The sequence below is a fragment of the Microtus pennsylvanicus genome, chromosome 1, assembly GCF_037038515.1.
Source record: "Microtus pennsylvanicus isolate mMicPen1 chromosome 1, mMicPen1.hap1, whole genome shotgun sequence".
Classification (NCBI taxonomy): Eukaryota; Metazoa; Chordata; class Mammalia; order Rodentia; family Cricetidae; genus Microtus; species Microtus pennsylvanicus.
The window spans coordinates 72423506-72447104 of record NC_134579.1 but is presented as its reverse complement, the minus strand read 5'-3'; the positions used below and the strand labels follow the sequence as shown (position 1 = coordinate 72447104).

The following is a 23599-nucleotide window of genomic DNA, read 5'->3' as shown; positions in this document are numbered from 1 at the left end:
TTCTGGAGCTGGCTCTGTAGACCAGGCTGGCCTCAACTCACAGAGGTTCACCTGCCTCGGCCTCCCAAGTGCTAGGATTAAAGACGTGTGCCACCACTGCTCAGCCCTCTTAAAATTTTTTATGCATTTAACATGTGTGTGTGTGGGGGTGTCAGAGAGAGAGAGAGAGAGAGAGAAAACACGCACAAAAGACAGTTTGTGAAAGTTGGTTCTCCCTGCATCATGTGGGCTCCAGGTCATCAGGCATGGCAGCAAGCACCTTTACCCACCAAGCTATTTTGTCAGTTGTCCTCTTGATTATTGTCACTTTCTAGAGTTGCTATTGCTTGGATATCTTAAATTCAAAGTCTTTTGCCTTGTTCCTTTTAAAGCCATGTTTTGTCAGGTTTGATGGCTAAGATCTTTAATCTCAGCACTAAGAGGCAGAGGCAGGCATATCTCTGAGTTCAAAACTAGCCTGATATACCTAGTAAGTTCCAGGACAGCCAGGGCTACATTGTTGGTGTACAAAAGCACTCCATAATATCCTGGAATGGAGTATAACAAAGATTTACTTATCTGGGGATAAACTCACAGAAAGAGTAGCAATCCACAGTCCTCTGCATGCACTGGGAACTGGAATCGAATCCAGCAGTCAAGAGGCCTGCACACACTTTTCACCTGCATTTATTGTATATAAGACCACACCCAAAATGGGCCATTATCTTAAAGGCTATTGGCTGAGGGAGTTCCCACAGCACCTCCCCCTTTTGTCTAAATAAGAGAGTTCTAAGCCTAATACAAAACTATATACAATAACAAATATCAAGTATTGTCCAGGGAAAAGAAGAAATTGGAATTACAACCAGCATGAACAACATCAAACAAGAAACATGCTGAATGCTTCAAAAGTTATCCTAGCCTAGGGAGTCTAACTCCTATGTTTAAAATGGCTTGGCTAAGTCATGAGAGGAAAGTCTTCAACCCCATCAAAAAGCTGAAAAGGGAAATAATATTACTTGAGTAAACAGGAAGTACAATCTAGCAACTTCCAAAAGGTGCAAGAAATGACAGAGACAACCAGCTGCCTAAGCAATCACCCAAACTCTCATTTGTAACTTTGGGGCAACCAACTTTGGCTAAGGCCTAGAGTGACAGACAGACCATTTTCAGAGACAGGAAAATTTGAAAAACCATCTTACCTTGTCTTGGCAAAGTTTGGTGGGAGTCTTTTTGCTTGTATCTTGCTTGTCCAGTCTGGACACGATGCATTTTGTCAGTGGTTGAGGCTGGGCAGTTCTTTGCCCAAAGGCCAGTTTTGCCAAGAAGAAACCAAGCTTCAATTGGAGTGTCTTCAGTGCCCAACATTTAGTGCAATGTGATCTAAAATTGTATTAATATACAGAATGTCTTAAGCAGAGGTAGAAACGTGTATACATACAATATGACAAAATAGCTTTGCATGGCCACACAAATATTGTAAACAGAAATAGCATATTCAAAATAACTAATTTGAATTTGTATCAATATACAAGAATATATACAAAGTACATTGTCTTAAATAATAATTTAATCTACCTATTATCCCATCCAGTTCCTTTTTTTTTAATCAGAAGAAATCTCTAAGCTTGCTTCATTTCTACCCCCAACCCTATACCACTTATAACCAACCCCTACTCTAGTTAAGTACATCTATGTCCTTAACCCTGAGGACAAACTTTGTTGGGAGAGGGGACGTAGTCTTCTAGAATTACTTCCAGATATCAGGGGGCGATGTTATTTCTTTGGGATCTTGTAAAAACTAAAATGATGGTTAAGTTTCAAGATTACTGTCTGGTATAATTGCAGATAGTCTCTGAGTAGTCGATAGGGTTTTCTGAAGTTCTTATTTGAAGCTGTGGACAGAACGTTGTAAGAAGGTGCACCATCTCAGCCAAGTTGGAACCATCTTGAGCAGCTTGTAACCCAAAACTGATCTTAGAGTGGTGCTAGCAGCATAATGATGTCACATCAACCAGGTGGAATCGTTGTTGTGGGGCCCCATCTTCTTCCTGGAAACTTCCAAAGATTGCTGCAGGGAAATTTATTGTTCATTGTGGAAAACTTAAACATTATTCATACAGACATATATTAAATGAAAGGTACCATAAAAAATAGGTATGAGGAGAAGTAAAATTTTTTGAAAGTAGAGTTTTGATAATGTTAGTCCCTAAATTTTATCTTCCTTCTGTCCCATACCAGGTGGCTCCTGATATGAGACAGAAACTATGACTTTTTTTTAACAACATGCTTGGAATTAGGGAAAGATAGCCACTGTCAAACTCCAAAACCAGCTTTGATTTTTAAGTGAGTTGCTACTACCATTAATTATACTGAGAAGTAGGGAGCTATGTATGTTTACTACATAAAGAGACCCTGCCTCAGAACAAACAAACAAACCCCATGGCGTGTTTTATTGATTTATGTTGTTATTGCTGTCGGTTTGATTGGTTTTTTTTAGGTTTTGTTGTTGTTTGTTTTTTGATTTTTGTTTTTATTATTGTTGGTTTTTTTGTTTTTGTTTTTGTTTTTTAGTTTTTCGAGACAGGGTTTCTCTGTGTCTTTGGAGCCTGTCCTGGAACTAGCTCTTGTAGACCAGGCTGGTCTCGAACTCACAGAGATCCGCCTGCCTCTGCCTCTGCCTCCCAAGTGCTGGGATTAAAGGCGTGCGCCACCATCACCCTGCTGTTTTGTTCTTTTTTGAGATAGAATCTCAACCACATAGTCCACACCAAGCTGGAATTTATGTAACTGAGGCTGTCCTGAACTCACTGTGTAGTCTAAGTTGACTTTGAACTCTCGGTTTTTCTGTTTTACCTTCCTGGTTTTTTTCCTAAGCTCTCATAGTTTTTAAATTTTAGGAGTCCTCTCCACTCGGCATGAATTTTTTTCTTTAAGTATCTTGCTCCAGTTATAAATGTCCAGTGTCTTTTCTTATTTCAAAAACTGTCTATTATTTTACTTTTCTTTGAACTTGTTCTTTCTGTTCCCCAGGGCTTTACCTGAGCCCCTACTGCCTTGGTTTCTTTTAGTCTTTTCTTTCAAGTTAGATTCTTTATTACAAATTCTGAGTCAGAGCTGGGCAGGAGTGTGTGCATGCCTTTAATCCTAGCACTCAGGAGGCACAGGCAGACAGATCTCTGAGTTCAAGGCCAGCCTGGTGTACAGAATGAGTTCTAGGACAGTCAAAGCTACTCAGAGAAACACTGTCTTGGAAAAAAATAAAACAAAATTCTGGGCATAGAGATGGCAGTTAGTAAAGTGCTTGTCGTCCAGACACGAGGGCCTAAATTTGATTCTTAGCATTCGTGTCAAAGCTGTCCCACAGCTGCACAAGTCTTTCAACTCCAAGTGCTGGAGGTGGGGCTCCCAGATTCAGTGAAACCTAGGCTCAGTCACCTCAAAAAGTGAGCTGGAGCCGGGCGGTGGTGGCGCATGCCTTTAATCCCAGCACTCGGGAGGCAGAGGCAGGCGGATCTCTGTGAGTTTGAGACCAGCCTGGTCTACAGAGCTAGTTCCAGGACAGGCTCCAAAGCCACAGAAAAACCCTGTCTCGAAAAACCAAAAAAAAAAAAAAAAAAGTGAGCTGGAGAGCAACTGAAATAGATGCCTGGTGTTGGCCTCTTGCTTTCACAAGTACATGTGTGCAAATGTGAACCTATACAAACACAAATCTGGAGGTCCTTGGCTAACGACTTACAGTTAAAGTTTACATTTTCCTTTTGTGCATGTCAGTTTTGCTCTGAGTTTCCCGTCGGTGTTTTGAAGTTCGCTCAGTCTGACTGGTGCTCTGCAGCATCCGCTTTTGCTTCCTCAGTTACGTGTAGATGTATTTTTTTCTGAACCATTTGAGAGATAGCACTTGCTTGGATTGGATTTCTGCTGTTTTTCTTAAATATTTGAGTTCATTTCTTTAAGGGTGAGGACATTGATTTATATAATTATAGGTTATAAAGTTTGGCTTTTTTTTTTTATAAGTTTTACTTAAATTTCTCCATTTTAGGTTCTTCCCTGTCCAGGACCAGGATCCAGTTCAGGATTGCGTAGTATTTGTTTTCCGTCTTCTAAAATCTGCTTTAATCCTGAGCATCTCTTTAACCTTCCTTTGTAATGGCATTAGTATTTAAATTTAAGAGACTGTGGATGTTTTTAGAGATGGTACAATGTTTTTGTAAAAATTGTATTGGGCAAAAAAAAAAAACTTATATTGGGCATGTTGTATCCTTTTCAAAGCACTTACCAAGAACTATGATATCAGTTTGGGCTGCTGGCAGTAACAAGGAGAGAGGCAGGTTTTGTCACCAGCAGAAGTGACACAGCTTTCTTGCTGTATTTAGTTTATTAATCATTAACCTTTTCCTTCCCTTCCCTCTCCATCCTTTTCCTTCCGGTTTCATTTTTTTTTCTTTTCCCCTCCCTCTTCCTCTTTCTCCTCTTCCTTCCCTTCCCTCTTTACCCCTCCCACTTTTCCTTCCAAGCCTTAGGGATTGAACCCAGGTCCTTGAATATTAGTTGAATATTCTACCACTCATTGATCTACACCCCCAGCCACTCCTGACATTCACCCTTTAGAAATTGAGATGGCTCTTGTTACCTTGCCTAACTGGTTTTAGATTTTTGGTTTGAAGCATTTTTAAGCCTCTGAATGGCTAGAACTATAGCGAGCTGCAGTCCCAGCATCTAATTTTCTAGCCTTTAGCTGATATTTCAGTGGTGCACACTGAGTAAAGGAAAAGTAGCTGCTGGGGGAGAGGTATGTGCTGTAGGGAGCTAAATATGGGGTTAGGGTGGAAGCCTGGCTGTGAGGAGGAGGGCTTTCATGTGACAGCTCTAGTGACCAGAGCAGACGTCCTGTAATGGAATGCTGGGATAACTAGAACAGCAGAATAATCAGATGACCTAGCAGCCTAAATCTCATCAGTGATATGTTCTCTCTCTCTCTCTCTGTCTCTCTCTCTCCTTTTATTCTTCAGTTACACATTGAAATCAGAAGGCTATAATAGAAGACCAAGTGGTCGTCGCCATAGCAAAAGCAATCCAGAGAGTTCCTTAACATGGAAACCTCAGGAGCAGGGTGTAACAGAGATGGTTTCGGAAGAGGGTGGCAAGGGTGTGAGGCGTCCCCATTGCACAGTGGAGGAGGTAAGCCCTTTCAGCCTGGTATCTTAAAGAAATGTTTTTAATGACTTTTGAGTAATAATTTGTGTACTGTGACATACAATTCAAAAGGTACTGAAGGGGTACAGTGACTATAAGTGTCCCAGTGTCTGTCCCTTCCTGGCCTCCCCAGCCTGCTTTGACTCATAATAAGTACTGTTGTTGTACGGTCAGTACCCGGAGCTACTCTGGACATGCATCTCTGAGTCAGTTTCAGATGTTAAGAAAGGATCCCATTAGGAAGAGATTGCTTTTCAACTTTATTTTATTTTTTGAAGACAGGGTCTCTCTACAGCCCTGGCTGTCCTGCGATACCCTGTGTAGACTAGGCTGACCTCTTAACTCACAGAAATTTGTCTGTCTTGCCTCCTGAAAGCTGGGATAAAACACGTGCACCGTCGTGCCCTGCCTTACTTACTTTGATGAACTTTAGTAGCTGTGTTCAGTAGAGGTGGTGAATGAGGCTCCTCTCTGCTTTTCCTCCCTTTCAGAGTGCGTAGTAAGAGGGGGAGATGATAGTTCTTCATTTCTCGACATGGCAGTGTTGAGCATGATTTCTGTCTCTGCTGTTTCCCAATTCCACCCACTGTTTGAATTTGGTGGGTGGTTTGGGAGCTGCTTGGTTCATCAAAGAAATATTTATTCAAGTCCTAGATACTGCACTAGTTTTTAGTAATTCGGGTTGTGAATCCTAGATTTGGCCCCTGCCTTCAGGAGTTTTACATAACTTTTTTTTTTTTCAAATATTTATTTATTTATTTTGTATGCTTCTGCCTGCAGGCCAGAAGAGGGCACCAGACCTCATTACAGATGGTTGTGAGCCACCATGTGGTTGCTGGGAGTTGAACTCAGGACCATTGGAAGAGCAGGCAACGCTCTTAACCTCTGAGCCATCTCTCCAGCCCATTACATAACTTATAATTCGACAGACAAGCCAAAGGAATTGTGGGCCAGAGGCCCTCTGTAGAATTTCAGAAGAGAAGCCTGAGTGTTTTAGGAGATCTGAGATATGACTAAGCAGATAGCAGATAAGGTGGTGGGCAGTTAGTCTTAGCAAGGACATGTTTGTTAATTGAGAATAATACATAGCATACAGGGAGAACCTGAGGCCCAGATTTCAGCTCTGGATAAATATATGTCACTGACCAAGATACCCTGTGTGTTTAGGGGGAAGATGCTGACTTCAGTTTTGGACATTGTTTAAAGTGCCCGTGAAACACGCAAGAAGACCTCTCCTGTAGACTCTTGGATATAGGTGATGGGAGTTTTGAGAAGAAGGCAGGGTTAGAGACATGTTTCTGAATTTTCTACATATTGTTGTAATTTAGTTCAAGGGAGCTGATAAGAGTATTCAGGGGAAGATGTAGTATGAGACGAGATATGGGCAGAGCCATCAGCACTTATGGCAGGCAGAAGAGAGCCTGACGGGCAGTGAAGACTGATTGGAAGCGGTTACTGTCCAGGAAGGCCAGGCGAGGTCTGCTGGGTGAGGTGCACCACAAACAATTAATTTATTAATTAATGTGGCTGCAAGGCCATTGGTGATGTGGACTCTAATTATGAAGTGGATTCTTTCTGTTAATTTCTGGTCAACTCAGCTTTTTTCAACTTAATTCTGTCAAAGACGCAAATGCCTCCAAGATCTAGCACAGTGAGTGGTTCTTAACCTTTCTCATGCTGCGACCCTTTAATAAATAGTTCCTCATGTTGTGGGGACCCCCAACCTTAAAATTAGTTTTTGTTGCTACTTCATAACTGTAATTTTGCTTCTGTTGTGAATCGTAATGTAAATATCTGATGTGCAGGTGGTCTTAGGCCACCCCTGTGAAAGGGCTGTTGGGATCAGGACCCATAGGTTGAGAACCGCTGATATGTCAGACAATGTAAACGAGTGAAGTAGTGTGGAAAGCAAATGGCCTACCTAAAGGTGGTAGCTCCAGGCCGTTGATTCGGTTTTTTTCTAAAGAGGTCAAGATTTTAGATTTTTAAGTTTTCTTTTTTTTTTTTTCAAGTTGGTATTTAATTAAAGCAATTTTAAGAACAGTGTTCCTCAAATAAAGTTCATCTGTGGGCTGCATCTCACCAGCCAGTGTCTGGTTAAATTTGAGTTTAGGCTTCCTGAGCTTCTACTCACCTTGCATATTTTCTTATCCAGGGTGTCCAAAAGGATGAAAGGGAGAAATACCGAAAGTTATTGGAGCGACTTAAAGAAGGTAGTCATGGAAACACTCTCCCTCCCGTATCTTCACATCATAGGTAAGAACTGACGAGTGCTTTCTTAGTGTGTATCCTTTGCTAACATGTGTCCTTAGCATGTACCCTTCTTCTGTTTCTAGCGAGGTGCTGGCCGTGGAGCTTGTCTGACACTGTAGTGTAGTGGCTTACAAAATGTAGTTTTCCGTTAGCTTTACAGACCTTTGCCTACATGAACTTTTTTTTTTTTTTCTGGGAAGGGGGATGTTTTTGTTTCTCATTATTTAGCACAGGCTGGCCTAGAACTTATAATTCTTCTGCCCCAGCCTCCCACATGCTGAGATTATACCCATTGAAAACCACTTCCAACTTATATGAACTCTTATTCATGTACAGAAAGAGAATCAACTTGCCCAGTCTCCTCGACACAGGTATCTGTGTTTCTGCCTTTGTCCTAGCTCCTTTCTTCTGTTCCCTTTTTATCTTTTTTTTTTTTTTTTTTTTTTAATTTTTCGAGATAGGGTTTCTCCGTAGCTTTTGTTTCCTGTCCTGGAACTAGCTCTTGTAGACCCGGCTGGCCTCGAACTCACAGAGATCCGCCTGCCTCTGCCTCCCCAGTGCTGGGATTAATGGCGTGCGCCACCACCACCCAGCACCCCTTTTTATCTTCACTCCCTCACAGCCTCTCCTGTATTTCATTTTTCCTTTCTCCTCCCCATACACACACACAGTCTCCGAGGCATCTAGTGATTGCATTTTAGAATCCTCTGCTTAGGAATAAGAGTAAAGTCATAAGAAGTTTGCTTGTTAATTCAACATGCAGGTGATTTGAAAAGATGTACTTTTATCTGGAGGAATAGGCAGGAAGGTGTAAGCTCAGGATTTCAGTTCGCGTGGTAATTCTAACAAGTGATTGCAAATACACAGAGTCCTCTGAAGTGTGGAATGATACACACAGTCGTATGAAGTGTGGGACTTCAAGCTGAGTCTCAGGATTGTCTAGCTTATTGAATGCAGAAAGAACTAATTATCATTTGGAAGTTTAACTTTGGTTATTGCACATCATAGGTTTTTGTTGTCGTCCTGATGTTAAAGGTTGGAATGTTAGTCCTTTCTCTGCGTGACTAAGGCCTTACCTTTTGTGCCTGAGCTGATCTTTCTCCTTTTGTCTTTTTAAGTTCTCAGAGAAGTCAGATGGACACATTAAAGACCAAAGGCTGGGTGGAGGAGCAGAGTCATGGAGTCAGAACAACCCACTTTGTTCCGAAACAGTGTGAGTTCCAGACTGAGCTCCATCATAAGACATTGACCTTGGCTCATGTGAGCGCATGCTTATGAGGTTGCAAATCGGTACACTATTCAAAGATGCTATACCAAGCTGTAAAGTATTGTCAGACTTTAAGGCTTTTGCTAGCACTTACCTGAAGTTTTATTTTAAAAAAGAAAAATGCTATTAAGATTCAGTTGATTAATTAGGATTAATGCCTATATAGCAGTATATTTTGTGAGACTAAAATTAATTTACTTCATATTAACTGTCTTATCTTTCTCCAATACTGTTCACTGAATGTCTTTAGCTTATTGAATGATCTGTTATCAGTTTGTAATCAAGCTTATATTGAAGGAAGAAAAAGTGACATGCATTTTAGAGGTGCTTGTGTGTGCGGCAGCCAGTGGCTTTGGAGTTCATGTTAACACCAGTGCAAACAAATGTGCTGATACTGTGAATCTGACAGTTGACATTCCAGCCTGGGATTGGCAAGTAAAGGATCTTTTCTTTCCATCCCCACAGACAGAGTTGTTGAAACAAGGGGACCTCTCTGTTCAATGAGAAGTGAGAAGAGGTGCGTGGCCCTTTTAATTTTAAGGTTTCATTGAGAGTAAGTCTTCTCACAAGTCACATTTATGAATACCCACGCGGAACCGTGGGCCTCCTCTGTCTGCTAACTAGTCAGTACTGTGAGTAGGTAGATAGTTCTTAAGTCAGACTCTTCCAGACTGCCGCCATCTCGTAGCCACCAGGGCTTCGGGAAAGACGTGGGTGACATCCCCAATGGCCACTGTCTCAAACATAGGAACAGTGAAGGTAGTTCTGCTTTCCTTAGGATTTTGGATGGTTATATCTTTATAGCAGACTTGGCCAGTAAGGGCCAAGGTCCAAATCTGGCCCGTCTGGTTTAAGTGAGCCACAGAGGTGAGGAAGTATGAATAGGGCTGCAAAACCCGAAGTTTGTCCCGGGCCTTCCCAGGGATGCTTGTTGACCACTTTAAGGGAACTTAACTGTTTAGTGTTTATAAATTATGTGCCAGGATGGGTTCTGGAAGGCATAAACATATCCCCAGAGAGCTCAAAATGGGGTGATTGTTAGCGAGTATCACTCACATGCTGTGACTCTTAGAGACTTCCTAAGAATAGAAATAAATTGATATATTAATATGTAAACAGAAATTGTACAGGAAAGTTTTAAAAGTTTGTAAAGTTGCAACTTTTCACAAGGCTAATTGGAATTCCATTTCAGATAAATTGAGTAGGTGTTACTGTTTAGATTGATTTTTGCCTCAGAGGGTTCAGCCCATTGTGATAGGGTAAGCATGGCAAGGTAATGATAGATCAAAAAGCAGAGGAAGGGAATGCTGGCTTGTAAGCAGCCTCCCAGCTTGCAGTCTCCAGAGTGCTGGTGCTCATATTCAGAGTGGGCTTGTCCCCTCTGTTGAAAAGCCTCTCATAGACACATCCAGTTGTCTAGGTGGCTCTAAATCGAATCATGATTAACCATTGCAAGTTTACCACATAGACAGTACCAAGGTCTTTTACCAACTTGGCAATAGCCAAGCTCCCTTGGACCACAGCTGCTGCGATCTTAAAAGTGTTAGGTAGATGACCATAGGCAGCTCCCTGCAAGGAGGGTACCTTTCTTCTTGAGGCAGGCAGTCTTCAAAATGATTTTACAGGACTGGCAAGATGGTTCAGGAGCTTGCCACCAAGTCTGAAGTTTGATCCCCAGAACCCACTGGTAGAGAGAACCAACCTCCCGAGGTTGCCCTCTGATGTACACTGTGTATTGTAGAACTTCTGTCACCCGTCCAGTAAAGTGTGAGAGTACCAAGAACAAAGAAACCACTCAATAATAATAAAACAGTAACTAAGACAAGGTCACAGTTTTGTGCTTTAGACCCATGGCCAGTTTCTTATTTTAAGGAAAAGTACCTGGGGGGACAGGCAGTTGGGGTGAGTTTTAACAGTACTAATCTTTTTAAGTAATTACATCATCCTTGTCCATCCCTTTCGTCCTTTGGCTCTGCATTTTCCTTCCGAGTCTTCTATAAGCTTGGCTAAAATCTTCCAGCAGTAACCATGCTACATCCTGGCTGCTAAACTGCCTTTAAAGTTCCTTTGTCACCGCTTCCCCACCCTTCTCTTTTTAAGAGAATGGGCAGGGAGGGGTGTGTGTGTGTGTGTGTGTGTGTGTGTGTGTGTGTGCGCGCGTGGAGGTCAGAGGTGGAGGGATTGTGTGTGCGTGTGGAGGTCAGAGGTATAGGGATGTGTGTGTGTGTGCGTGTGGAGGTCAGAGGTGGAGGGATTGGGAGGGATTGTGTGTGCGTGTAGAGGTCAGAGGTGGAGGGATTGTGTGTGTGCATGTGGAGGTCAGAGGTGGAGGGATTGTGTGTGTGTGCGCGCGTGTGGAGGTCAGAGGTGGAGGCATTAGATTTTTTCCTCGGTCATTTTCTACTTTTTTTAGACAACGTCTCTAATTGAACCTGGAGCTTGTTGCCTGGCTGGCCAGCAAGCCTTAGCCTCCTGTCTCTTCCTCCCTGGAGCTGGGCTATAGCATGCACCCAGCTTTTACATGGGTCCCAGACTCAAATTCACTATTTTCCTGACTCATCCACCTCCGCAGTCTTTGGATACAGGGTCTTACTCTGTAAGTAAGCTGACCTCAAGCTCTGATCCTTCTGCCTCTGCCTACTGAGTGTTGAAGTTACAGGCATGTACCACCTCTTCCTACACTTCATCCTCTGTAAAATCACCCTCAGACAAGGTTCCAGATTGCAGCGAAAATAGAGCCATTCTTCCCCTTCTAATACCACGGACTCTGTGTGGACCTCATGAGTATGTCTAGTGTCCGTATTTCTGTCGGCATCTGGTCTTCTCAGCACCTGTCAGAATCTCCCGTTCAGCTCTGCTTTTGGCTTTCTACAGCGTCTCTCTCACCGGTGTCTCTGTTTCCCTGTAGTTTTCTTCAGACTGTTCCAAAATTGTAGGCTCCAGAGAGAGGTCTAGTCCCAGCAGGAACTGCACTTCTCTGGGACCAGTCCTTCATGTTATTTCCTTCCACTGCCTGCTACAGTGCCCAGTAGAGAGAGACAACCTGAGGGAGGCTTCTGTAGCTCAGTTTCAGAGAGGCTAGTCCTCACGGGGAGGAAAACATTAGCATGGCCCAGTTTATTTACAGCAGGCCAGTGTTCTCAAGACCACTTTTGTTTAGAGATCAGTGAATCCTAATTTCAAAATTTAAAAGAAAAAAAAAATTAAGACAGGATCTTATTTAGCCCAGGCTAGCCACAAATTCATTATGTAGCCTTGAGCAGCTGATCTTCCTGCTCTCCGTTCCCTGGGTTCTCGTATTACAGATGTGCACTACTAATAAATCTTATTCTGGAACTACATGTACCGTGTTCAACAGCAGAAGTCTGTAAGTTCTCAATGGTTTCCTTCTCAGGTACTCAAAAGGGAGAGCTGACACAGAGAAGGTGGCGGGACTCCGATTTGAAAAAGAAGGTGTAAGTAGAAGCCCTTGGTAAAGTGTTTGTCAGTTGGTTTTTGGTTTTTCAAGACAGTGTTTCTCTGTGCAGCCCTGGCTGTCCTAGAACTCACTTTGTAGACCAGGCTGGCCTTGAACTCACAAAAATCCACCTGCCTCCCAAGAACTGTGATTAAAGGAGTACGCCACCACCACCCGGCCTACTTTCAGTGTGAGTATTAGAATCATTGTTTCAGTAATCTCTGTAGACATACTCAGGTTTTTAATGATAAAGTCTTTTACTAAACATTTAGTGTCTGACAGAGGTATATCCCCCCCCCCCCACTTTTGAGGCAGGGTCTCACTGTGTAGCTTTCGTTGATCTGAAGCTTACTATATAGACCATATTGGCCTCAAATTTGTAGAGATCCAGTTGCCTCTGCCTCTAGATTAATTAATTAGAGATAATTAATTAATTACCTGGGATTACAGGTATGCATGACCACACCCCAACACAGAAATAGATTTACTGAATCTTTGTTACTTATATTTTAGTTACATAGAATTACAAAGTGGTAAGCATTCCCTTATCTAATGTTCTGATAGACTCTTGTGTTTATCACTTGTCACTCACTCAGCCAAAGCAAAGAATGCTGACAGTCTTAGCACTTGGGGAGGCCCAAGTCTAGACAACACAGTGAGAGCTGTTGTTTCTGTAAAATGAAGGAAGGAGCCGGGCGGTGGTGGTGCACGCCTTTAATCCCAGCACTCGGGAGGCAGAGGCAGGCGGATCTCTGTGAGTTCGAGACCAGCCTGGTCTACAAGAGCTAGTTCCAGGACAGGCTCCAAAACCACAGAGAAACCTTGTCTCGAAAAACCAAATAAATAAATAAATAAATAAATAAATAAAATAAAATGAAGGAGGGAGTGGTCTGCCTGGCAGTCAGCAAGAGCAAAGAATGCTTACTGATCTCTGGAGAATACTGTAGCTCTACTCCAAAGTTCTATTTCTAAACACATTTCCTAACTTGTTTTTTGTAAGGTGTGGGTTTTGTATATGTAAGGCAAGTGCTCTACCATTGAGCTACATTTCCAATCCCCAGTCCTTGGGGTTTTGTGGAGGCTTCATTATGTATGCATGAGTTAATTAGCAGCCATTAGTGATAACCTTGCTTTTCTACAATAGATTTTTTTTTAAATACAGATATGAAATAGAGGACTAGACTGTAGTTCGGTGGTATTTTCTACAATATATTTTTTTCATACAAATATGAAATAGACTAGACTGTAGTTTAGTAGTAGTGTTTGTTTAGCATGTTAAAGGTCTTAGGTTCCGCCAGGCGGTGGTGGCACACGCCTTTAATCCCAGCACTCGGGAGGCAGAGGCAGGTGGATCTCTGGGAGTTCGAGGCCAGCCTGGTCTATAAGAGCTAGTTCCAGGACAGGAACCAAAAGCTACAGAGAAACCCTGTCTCGAAAAATCAAAAAAAAAAAAAGGTCTTAGGTTCCAACTCCAGTACAGAAAGAGGAATAAATAAATTGAAGCAGGTTTAATTAACACAGGCTGACTTTGAATAAGGACAGAAGTAAATTCTTGTGTATAATGCGTGCCTTTCTAAACTAAACAGACACCTTTAACTACACTTTAGATGGGAATAGGAACTGAAAATGCTTTCCTTCCTACTCCCCAAGGAATGTAAGTGCTTCAGTTTGCAGTTGATATGCCCCGTGAACCTTTGTTTAACCCTGAAGCTTCCGCTCACCCGTGCCCTGGCATACAGACAGGCTGGGTCTTTTTTATGGTCTAGAGAGTTGCCAGTTCTCCTATTCATTCTCTCTCTGTCTTCAAGTTAGTGCCAGAGTATCATTTTTTTTTCTTAATTTTATAGACCTAATTATAAAAAATATCATACACCAAAACTAACCAGACCCAAAGTCTGTCCATCTCAGTGAACTGCACAGTTAGAAAGGCCGCTTGGAGCAGAGGCTGTGTGGCTTCACCGTGGATTTCGCACTTTTACTATTGAATCTGTTTTTATGCATTTATTCACCACCCAAAACGAAAATCCATGACAGTTAAAACTAGAAAACAATTAGCTTTATATCTTCTTTCATAACATAAACAGTTTTATGTTCCATATGTAGTGTGTGTTGTATGTACAAGAGGAACCAAGTCAATGTTGAAACTCTTTTGGTCAGACAAGGGTTCACCAATTGGAACCTGATCTGTCAGAAGAAGTGTCTGCTCGGCTGCGCCTTGGAAGTGGGAGCAATGGCTTACTCAGGAGAAAAGTGTCCGTGCTTGAAGCGAAGGAAAAGAACTTCCCGAGCCGAGAAAAGGAGAGAAGATCAGATCTCTTTGAGCTTACAGAGGTATGGTTCCTGTGTGGGTCAGCCTGTCTCTAAACTGAAACACCTGCTTTGTTTTGAGGAGTTTCTCTAGATAAGGACTGAGTAGATGAAGTTTAAAAACAAAACAAGACCTGGACTCTGGGTCTTCTTATATTGGCTATGTTGATTATTTGTCTGTGTGAAGGTTGCTTGATAGATCAGTATACTTGGTTTTGGGGGTCTTGGGATTTTTTTTTTCTTTCAGTACTTAGTCCAGGATGGTCTGGATCTCACGGCAGTCCTCTTTCTGCTGCCTCTCAGCTGCTGGGCTTACGACCATGTGCTATCACATCGCTGTAATTGATTGGCTTTCTACCCTTCATATGTTTTAAGTTTTAAAATGGGCTATCAAGAATGAATGTATTGAACATTTTTAAAATTACGATTTTCTAAAACAATCTTTTTTTATTGATTACCGTACTTGAATATAGTGAAAAAATAGTAAATAGTAAAGCCATAAAATGACAAAATTGTGTGGCAAGGAAAGAAACAGTAATGGAAATATTTTGATTGGGTTCATAAACTAAATATATATTTATCTGCATAATTCATTAAAATAATTAAAGGAAGATATCCTTTATTAAGACTGTTTTGGTTTGGTTTTATTTTTTTCTGAGACAGGAGTTCTCTGACTCTTTTAGAATTTGCTCTGTGGACCAGGTTGGCCTGGAACTCACAGAGATCCACCTGCCTCTGCTTCTCAAGTGCTGGATTAAAGGTGTGCGCCACTGCCGCTTGGCTTATTAAGACTGTTTTATAGTTGTAAATTTGAATGTTTTTACACTGTAGTTTTGTAGTTCTTGAATAGTGACTGTTCTCAAAGATCATCAGGTGTTGCTGAGATGAAAGGCATTTTCTCACTCAGGCTTTTGATACCTGCTAGTGGTTCTGTGCTAAATGCATGTCCTCTGGACCTTCTAATTCAGGACATGGAAAAGGAAATCAGTAATGCCCTGGGCCATGGTCCACCAGATGAGATCCTAAGCAGCGCTTTCAAATTGCGAATTACTCGAGGAGATATCCAGACCTTAAAGAACTATCAGTGGCTCAATGATGAGGTCAGTTCTCTCTTCCTGCTTTGTCACCTGCTTATAATCAAAGTGATTTCTACCCAGTTAGAAGGGGCTGGGGAAGCAATTTCTGTTCCGCTGCCTTTTCTTTTAGTGCCAGAGATTGGACAGACAAGCAAGTGCTCCACACTGAGCTATAGCCTCTGCCCTCTTGTTTTTCCTCTTGTCTTCTGTTTTGAGACAAGTTTCCACTAAGTTGTCCAGGCTGGCCTTATGTTAAAGAGCTCAGACACACCTTGAACCCTGTTGTGATCCTCCTGCCTCACCTCATCCTCCGGAATAACTGGGTCATAGCTTTCACACAGCCCCAGGTGTTCTTTCTTGTTTTGTTTTTTCATGCTTGAAATTGAACCTAGGCTCTTGTGCAAACACTCTCCCGCTGAGTTATGCATCACTGATTAGTAATATGAAAAGCAAAACATCTCATTTAAAATGTATTGGAGTGGGGGTGGTAGCAAATACTTTAATACCAGCAGAGGCAGGCAGATTTCTTGAGTTCAGGGCCAGCCCATTCTACATAGCAAGTTCCAGGCCAGCCAGGGCTACATAGTGAGACCTTGTCTCTACCCTTCTCCCCCCCAGAAAAGGTATTGCCCACGGTTGGTTCTGATGATTATAAAGCCCAGTCTCGATGCCTACAGCTTTATTGTCTGCTGTTGGTACAGTGATGGAGAATGGGTCTGGGCCCTCACACACGGGAAGGGGAGAGGACTGTGGCAATCTCTCCCTTCAGCTTCCTCATAAGAGTAGTGTGTTCCTGAGTGAATCATTGCCTACTGCCGACACGCTGAGTATTAGATTCTTGTGTATTTCCGAGAAAATACAGAAGTAGGATGCAGCAGTTAGGACCCACACTTGGTTCCCAGCACCCACATCCTTTGGCCTAACAGCCTGTAACTCCACCTGCAAAGGATCTTTGTCTCTGGCTTCCATGGGAACCTGCACTCAGCGTGCATATGCTCATATATACACATATAGTTAAAAATAAACCTTAAAGTCACTCAGTTTGTTGTCTGTATAACATAGTCCACAAAAGCTGCCTTAGTTCTTACTCCTTTTTCAGCTAGCTGTTCTGTCCTCAGTTTTCTCATTTGCTCTTTTTGCTCCATCTCCCTATGTCACAAGCCCAGTTACATGAAAATATGGCTTTTTGTTTTGTTTTGTTTGTTTTTCAAGACAGGATTTCTCTGTGTTGCTTTGGAGACTGTCTTGGAACTTACTCTGTAGACCAGGTTGGCCTTGTACTCACAGAGATCCACCTGCCTCTGCTTCTGCTGGGATTATAGGTGTGCACCACCACCCAGCAATACTGTCATTTGTAAATGTAATGTAAGTGTAAATTTGCTTATTATAAAGTTTTTGAAAAATACTTTATATTTGAAAAAATTATTGTCCAAAGGTTTCATAAATATTTTGGCACTTTCCTTCCAGGAAATATAACCGAATTGAGGTATATTTTGGATGTAGTGCTATAGTTAATAGTTCATTTTCTGCATAACAGTTGCATATGCCTTTTTATTATTGCATAGAAATGTGATTCATGTGCTTCAAAATTATAGTCACATGACTTGCTGGTTTTCATTTAGGGAGATGATCCAGTACTAGAAATTGAATCCAGGGTCTTGCATGTACTAGGCTGTTGAGTTCAATCCATAGCCCTTTATTCTTCCTTGTCTTGCTCATTTGTACTGAACAGTTGTTTTCTGACTTCTTGCATGGACTGTTTTTTCCCTAAGCATCTCACTTCCTGATTCAGGTAGCAGTTTAATTTTGTAATGTATTTGCCATGTTCCAAATTTTAATCTTTTGGTATTTTGCAGGTCATTAATTTTTACATGAATCTTTTAGTGGAAAGGAGTAAAAAGCAAGGCTATCCAGCACTTCATGCATTCAGTACGTTCTTCTATCCTAAATTAAAGTCTGGGGGTTACCAAGCAGTGAAAAGATGGACCAAAGGGGTAAATCTCTTTGAACAAGAGCTTGTTCTGGTACCTATTCATCGGAAGGTGCATTGGAGCCTTGTGGTGAGTTGAGAAGGTTAATTGTTGGAGCTTGGTTATAGATTCCTCCTTCTCTTCTCTTTCCCCTTCTCTCTTCTCTCTCCCTCACTTCCCTTCTTTCCCTGACAACCTCTTCTCTCTTTCTTCCTGCCCCCTTCCTTCCCCCTTTTTCTCTGTTCCCATATCTTTCCTTTCTTGTCTTAGGGATCAATTCCTTGCACATGCCAAAAATGGATTGTACTGCTAATTGTACCCCAGTTGCAGCAAAGGCTGCTGTCACTCCTCCAGTGAGAAAGGCCAGCTCTGTAGAGTCCTTTTTCTAGGTGTTCACTTGTTCAGCTTCGGAAGCTACAGGCATGCTTTAGAAGGAGCTCTGATTCTATCAGGAAAAAGGTGCAGGGGGAAGTCCCATGCTAGGAGGATTACTGGTGCCTTTGTATAGAAATTGAAGTTTGTCCTATTTATCTCAAACCGTGTGTGTTATACAACTTCAAGTAAAAGTTCTGAAATCTGTTCATATTGCTACATATGTTAAAAAGTTTTAAATGCTCTTATTTTTAGAAATGAAATCATACTACTATTAATGCTTACATGTTTCTGGCATGGTGTGGTACTGGCATAGTAGCACATGTCGAGATCCCAGTATGTAGGAGGCTGGGGGAGGAGAATCTGGAGTTCAGGCTAGGCTACATAGTGAGACTTTATCTCAGTAAAAATCAAACAGCAGAAAAGGATGTCTGCCTGAGAATTTTTGCCTTTTCCCATATAGGTGATGGACCTAAGAAAAAAGTGTCTTAAGTATCTGGATTCTATGGGACAGAAAGGCCACAGGATCTGTGAGATTCTTCTGTAAGTATGGTCTGAAAGTCTCGCTGCTGTGCTGTCTTTCCTCCACTGGATCTCTCTTCTGTTTAATACTGGGGCGCTCTGGGTGGCTGTCTTAATGCAGTTATGAAGTAATGTGTCATGATATGAAGTGCTTCTCTTCAGGGCTCCGTCACGTCCACCTTGTTGTCTAACTAACTTAGGAGCTTATCTCAGCTGAGAGTTTCTGTTTGCGAGATCGTGGAGGGCAGGCAACTTTGCAGGCGTTTCGGTGTAAGGCATATTCTCCACAATCCTGACTGGAATCAGATTTCCTTGAAATTAGAATTCTGGGTATTCTGAAATACTCAGGGAGTCTTGGCCTGCAGTCCTAGAGTCAACTTATAACTGTATTTTCTGAGAGTGGAACTCGATTCATAGAACTCAGGGATATTTTTTAAGTAAAATGTATGCTTTGTGTAGGCAAATATTCCAAATTCAATAGTTTCCATTGTCGTCAGGTGTCGTCCAGGTGAGCATCAACAAGACAGGCAGTGCAGAACCAACCTGTGTGGACCGTGCTTTGTCCCAAAGGATGAAAGTTCCTCTGTTTTCCCGTGTTTCAGGAACCTCCTTTGTATTGTTATTTTTGCTTTTAGAGGCCATTATTAAGTAAAATAATTGTTACCTGGACACAAGTATTCTGCTAATAGGACAGCAAGTACATATAGATGGGTGGTATAGAGCAGGGCTTCTTAAATAGTCCCCACTTCGCTTTTCACTTGAGAAATTTCTGTGTGGCTCTAGGTACATAAAATGGTATACAATCAAACATTTTCTAATAAAACGTGGGTCCTGGGGATTAAACTTAAGTGGTCAGGGTTGGCATCAAGCATCTTTACCAGCTGAGCCATTTTGCTGACCCCAATTTTCTTCCCCATAAGACAGAGTTTCTTTTTGTAGCCTTGGCTCTCCTGGAGTTCTCTCTGTAGACCAGGCTGGCCTTGAACTCACACAGATCTAGCTCTCTCTGCCTTGTGAGTGCTGAGATTGAAGCACAAATAGCAGTTTTTAAAATCAGACATTCTAACATGATACAACCCAGAGATATCTTTGAATACTTTTATGCTGGGTAGAAAAGTAGTAAAAGTCTGTTTTCTATAGTTAGACAAATTTGTTTCTATAGGAGCAAAAAACTGTACAGTTAAAAAAATACAGTGGAATTGCTAATGTCTTGTGTCTGAGGTGAGGCGTGTCAATCAGCATTGGTTTTGGTTGGTGGTGTGATGGAACAATCAGTGTAGAGTAGGCTTGTGGTTTCTTGAGAACCAAGGCTGTAGTGAAACGGCTACTGCTGCTGCTGCTGATGTAGCATGGGCCCAAACTGCCCAAACACTGCATTAGTTCATAATATCATAGTATAAACTATTTCATCACACATTTGATTGTGGCTGTTGAACATTGAGAAACCTTCTGCTGTGGCCATAATTCTGTGACCGTCATCTTTAGTCACGTGGCTCCATATCATGTTGTAACCAACACTTTAGAAATTCAGGGGTGTATATTGTGAATGGTACCAGATTTCCTCATGCTACTTAGAGCAGTGTGCAGTCTAAAAATTATGAAATGCTTATTTCTAGAATTTTCCATTTTATATTCTTGGATTGAGGTAACTGAAAGCACAGAAAGTAAGACCTTGGAGAAGAGAGACTCCATTAGTAATTGCTAGAAACCTCCCTTAAAAGCATAGCTCCAGGTTGGAGAGATGGCTCAGAGGTTAAGAGCACTCATTGCTCTTCCAGAGGTCCTGAGTTCAATTCCCAGCAAACACATGGTGACTCACAACCATCTGTAATGAGATCTGGTGCCCTCTTCTGGTGTGCAGGCATACATGCAGAACACTGTATACATAACAAATCTTTTTTTTTTTTTTTTGTGGAACATACACACATGCAGGCAAAATGGCAATGCACATAAAATAAAAATATATCTTTGGGGCTAGGGTGATGGCTCAATGGATTCATAAGCATTTGCTCTTATAGAGGACCCAGGCTCGGTTCCCAGTCCCCAAATGGCAGCTCACAACCACATGTAACTCCATTTCCAGGACTCTCATATCCTTTTCTGACCTCAGTGGGCACAAGGTATATACAGACACACTGTCAAAACACTCACTCAGACACAGAAACTAAAACTAAACAGTGTGTGTTGTGTGTGTGTTGGGGGCGGGGGGGGGGGATTAGCAATGTCCAGGAACCTTTCAAAGATAGGAAGGTAAATACAATAAAATATTAACAACCAATTTGTGCTGCCCACAACTTTTGGATACATGGCTTTCTTCTGGAACATGGGATATCTACTGGGGGTGGGTGGGGTGGCACTACACCTTTAAGAACACCAATTATCCCAATAATTGCTCTTTGTAAACTGAATATAGCTTATTTGTTCATCCTTACTAACGTTAAAAGCAGGAGCTACATTTGCTGTAGTTGCCAAAGGTTTAAAAGATTCAACTGTGGGGTTGTCACTGCTGTGACAACCACCATGACCAAAACCAACTTGGGGAAGACAGGGTTTCTTTAGCTTCTACTTCCACGTTGTAGGCCATCACTGATCTAGGAGAAGAACTCAAACAGTGAGGGATCTGGAGGAAGGAGCTGACGCAGAGGCCATGGAGGGGCACTATCTACCAGCTTACGCTACACAGCTTGCTCAGTCTGCTTTCTTATAGAACCCAGGACTACTACATCAGGGAAGGCACTACCCACAATTGGCTGGGTCCTCACTTATCAATCATTAATTAATAAAACTCCCTAACTCATGGAGGCACTTGATTAATGGTTCTTTCCTCGTTGCTAACTTTAGCTTGTGTCATGTGGATGTGCTTTGCATGTACAACCAATCAGCACAATGAAGTAGTTATGCTTGGGGGGCGGGGCACCCGAGACAGGGTTCCCGAACTGTCCTGGAACTCACTCTGTAGACCAAGCTGGTCTCGAACTTGCTGAGATCTATATGCCTCTGCCTCTGAAGTGCTGGGATTAAAGACTGCCAGAGGAGCTATGCTATCTTTTTTTTTTTTAATTTTATGTGACTTGGTGTTTGCATGTCTGTATGAGGGTGTTGGACACCGTGAAACTGGAGCCACGGACAGTTATGAATTGCCATGAGGGTACTGGGAATTGAACCTGGATCAAATGGAAGAGCAGTCAGTGCTCTTAACTACTAAGCCATCTCTCCAGCCCCCTTGTTTGTGATATTTGTCTCTTTCCATTAGGAGAAAAATTTAATTCCCCATTGTAAGAGTACCTAATACTAAGGATTAAACTTATTGTTAGCTGGGTATGGTGGTGCATGTCTGGGAGGCAGATCTCAGTGAGTTCAAGGCCAGCCTGGTCTGCAGATTAATTTCCAGGACAGCCAGAGCTACACAGAAACCCTGTCTCAAAAAACAAAAAAGACTTATTTGCGGCCAGGCATGGTAGCTCATGCCTTTAATCCTAATTTGGGAGATTGAGACAGGAGGCTCTTGGATTGGAGGCAGTCTGGACTTTTGTACAAATAGAAAAGATTTTTTCTTTTTGTTGGACTCATATAGAAGGCTATAAAGCATTAAGGCACCTAAAATTTTTACCTCCTGAAAGCAATTTCAACCCTGTTGGGGACAGTGTTATTCCAGTTGAGAATCTGCATCGTAGTCCTGCATAATTTTATTCTATATTCAAGTTAGAAGGTCTGATTTGTAGAATTTGAGGACTTTGAGATTAAAGTTAAAATTGAGGTTAAAATTAATTACTTATAGTACTTAAGAATATATCTCCTGAGGCAGAGAGATGGCTCAGTGGTTAAAGTCACTTGTTCTTTTGCAAAGGTCCCTGATTCAGTTCCCAGCATCCACATGGTGGCCCACAACTCTCTGTAACTCCAGTTTTAAGGATCCAGTGCCCTCTTCTGGCCTCAGTGGCAGTAGACAAACATGATACACATAAATACATACAGGCGAACACTCATACACAAATACTTTTTAAACTCTTTATAGCCTGTTGTGGTGGACACACTGTAATACCAGCACTTGGGATACAGAGGCACAGGGATCTCTGAGTTCAAGGCCAGCCTCATCAACACAGTAAGGCCATGTCTTAAAAAAAAAAAATACATCTCCCAAGAATAAGGAATTCTCTTCTATAACTGCAGTGATATTATCCATGCTTAGGAAGTTATATATCAGTAAAGTCATTTTTAGTGAATGTTCGTGTATGTATGGCTACACATAGGAACTGGTGTCTGTGTGACACAGCCCAAGTGTCCTCATAAGCATCATCTGCCTGCTTTGAGACAGGCTCTCTAATTGGCCTGGAGCTCTCCGATTAGGCTAGACTGGCTGGACAGCACAACCCATGGCTCCTCCTGTGTTTGCTTCTTGGTGCTAGGATTACAGACACACATGCCCATGCCACACATTTTCTAAACATAGGCCCAGGAGCCAGGAGCTCAGACGTGTACTTAATATCTCTTTAGCTTCCTTGAATTTAAAACTGTTTTCTTGCCTTAAAGAAGGCGTTTCACGACTGTGACTTTTCTAGTCCAGTCTACTTTGTTTCTTAATTTCAAGTGAGAAAAGGCAAATTGTACAGTGAGTTAGCTTATTGTTGACAAGGCCAGGTTTTTTCCTATAGAGTATCTTTTATTCTTTGATGATTTACGAATGTAAATGATTTGTCTTGCTCATGTCCTTTGCCAGCTCTTCCCAGGCATTCCCAACATGCTCCTTTCAGAGCCCCTGCCCTTCTCATAGGTCCTTTCAAGTCCCCTGAATTCTACAAATAACTCCAAATTAAACACACAGATATAAAAATTAAAAGCTAATATTTACATGTGTGAGAAGGGCATACAGTGTTTGTCTGAGCCTATGTGATCTCACTTACTGTAACTTCTTTAGTCCCATCCATTTTCCTGTGAATTTCCCAATTTCATTTGTCCTTGCCGTGGAGTAAAATCCCATTGTGTATGTGTAGCACATCTTTGTCATCAGTTATGGACACGTGTGCTGATTCCAGTTCGTGGCCATTGTGAAGAGAGCAGCAGTGAACACGAATATGCAGGCTTCTCCTAGGATAGAGAGTCCTTAGGGTACACATCTCAGGAGTGGTATAGCTGGGACAAGTGGAAGTTGTATGTGTAGCCATATGAGAACCCTCCACACTCATGTCCATAGTGGCTACAC

General features: G+C 42.0%; 1 protein-coding gene across 1 annotated transcript in view; it reads left to right on the top strand.

Annotated features, from left to right (window-relative positions):
* The window catches only part of Senp2 (SUMO specific peptidase 2), a 45174-nt gene that overhangs the window by 12079 nt on the left and 9496 nt on the right, over positions 1 to 23599 (top strand). Inside the window, exons 6-14 of the mRNA XM_075967973.1 lie at positions 4992 to 5160; positions 7331 to 7431; positions 8547 to 8641; positions 9161 to 9212; positions 12090 to 12150; positions 14310 to 14483; positions 15428 to 15559; positions 17392 to 17595; positions 18341 to 18420. Of these exons, the coding sequence (XP_075824088.1) occupies positions 4992 to 5160; positions 7331 to 7431; positions 8547 to 8641; positions 9161 to 9212; positions 12090 to 12150; positions 14310 to 14483; positions 15428 to 15559; positions 17392 to 17595; positions 18341 to 18420 (1068 nt within the window). The remainder of the gene's footprint in view (positions 1 to 4991; positions 5161 to 7330; positions 7432 to 8546; positions 8642 to 9160; positions 9213 to 12089; positions 12151 to 14309; positions 14484 to 15427; positions 15560 to 17391; positions 17596 to 18340; positions 18421 to 23599) is intronic.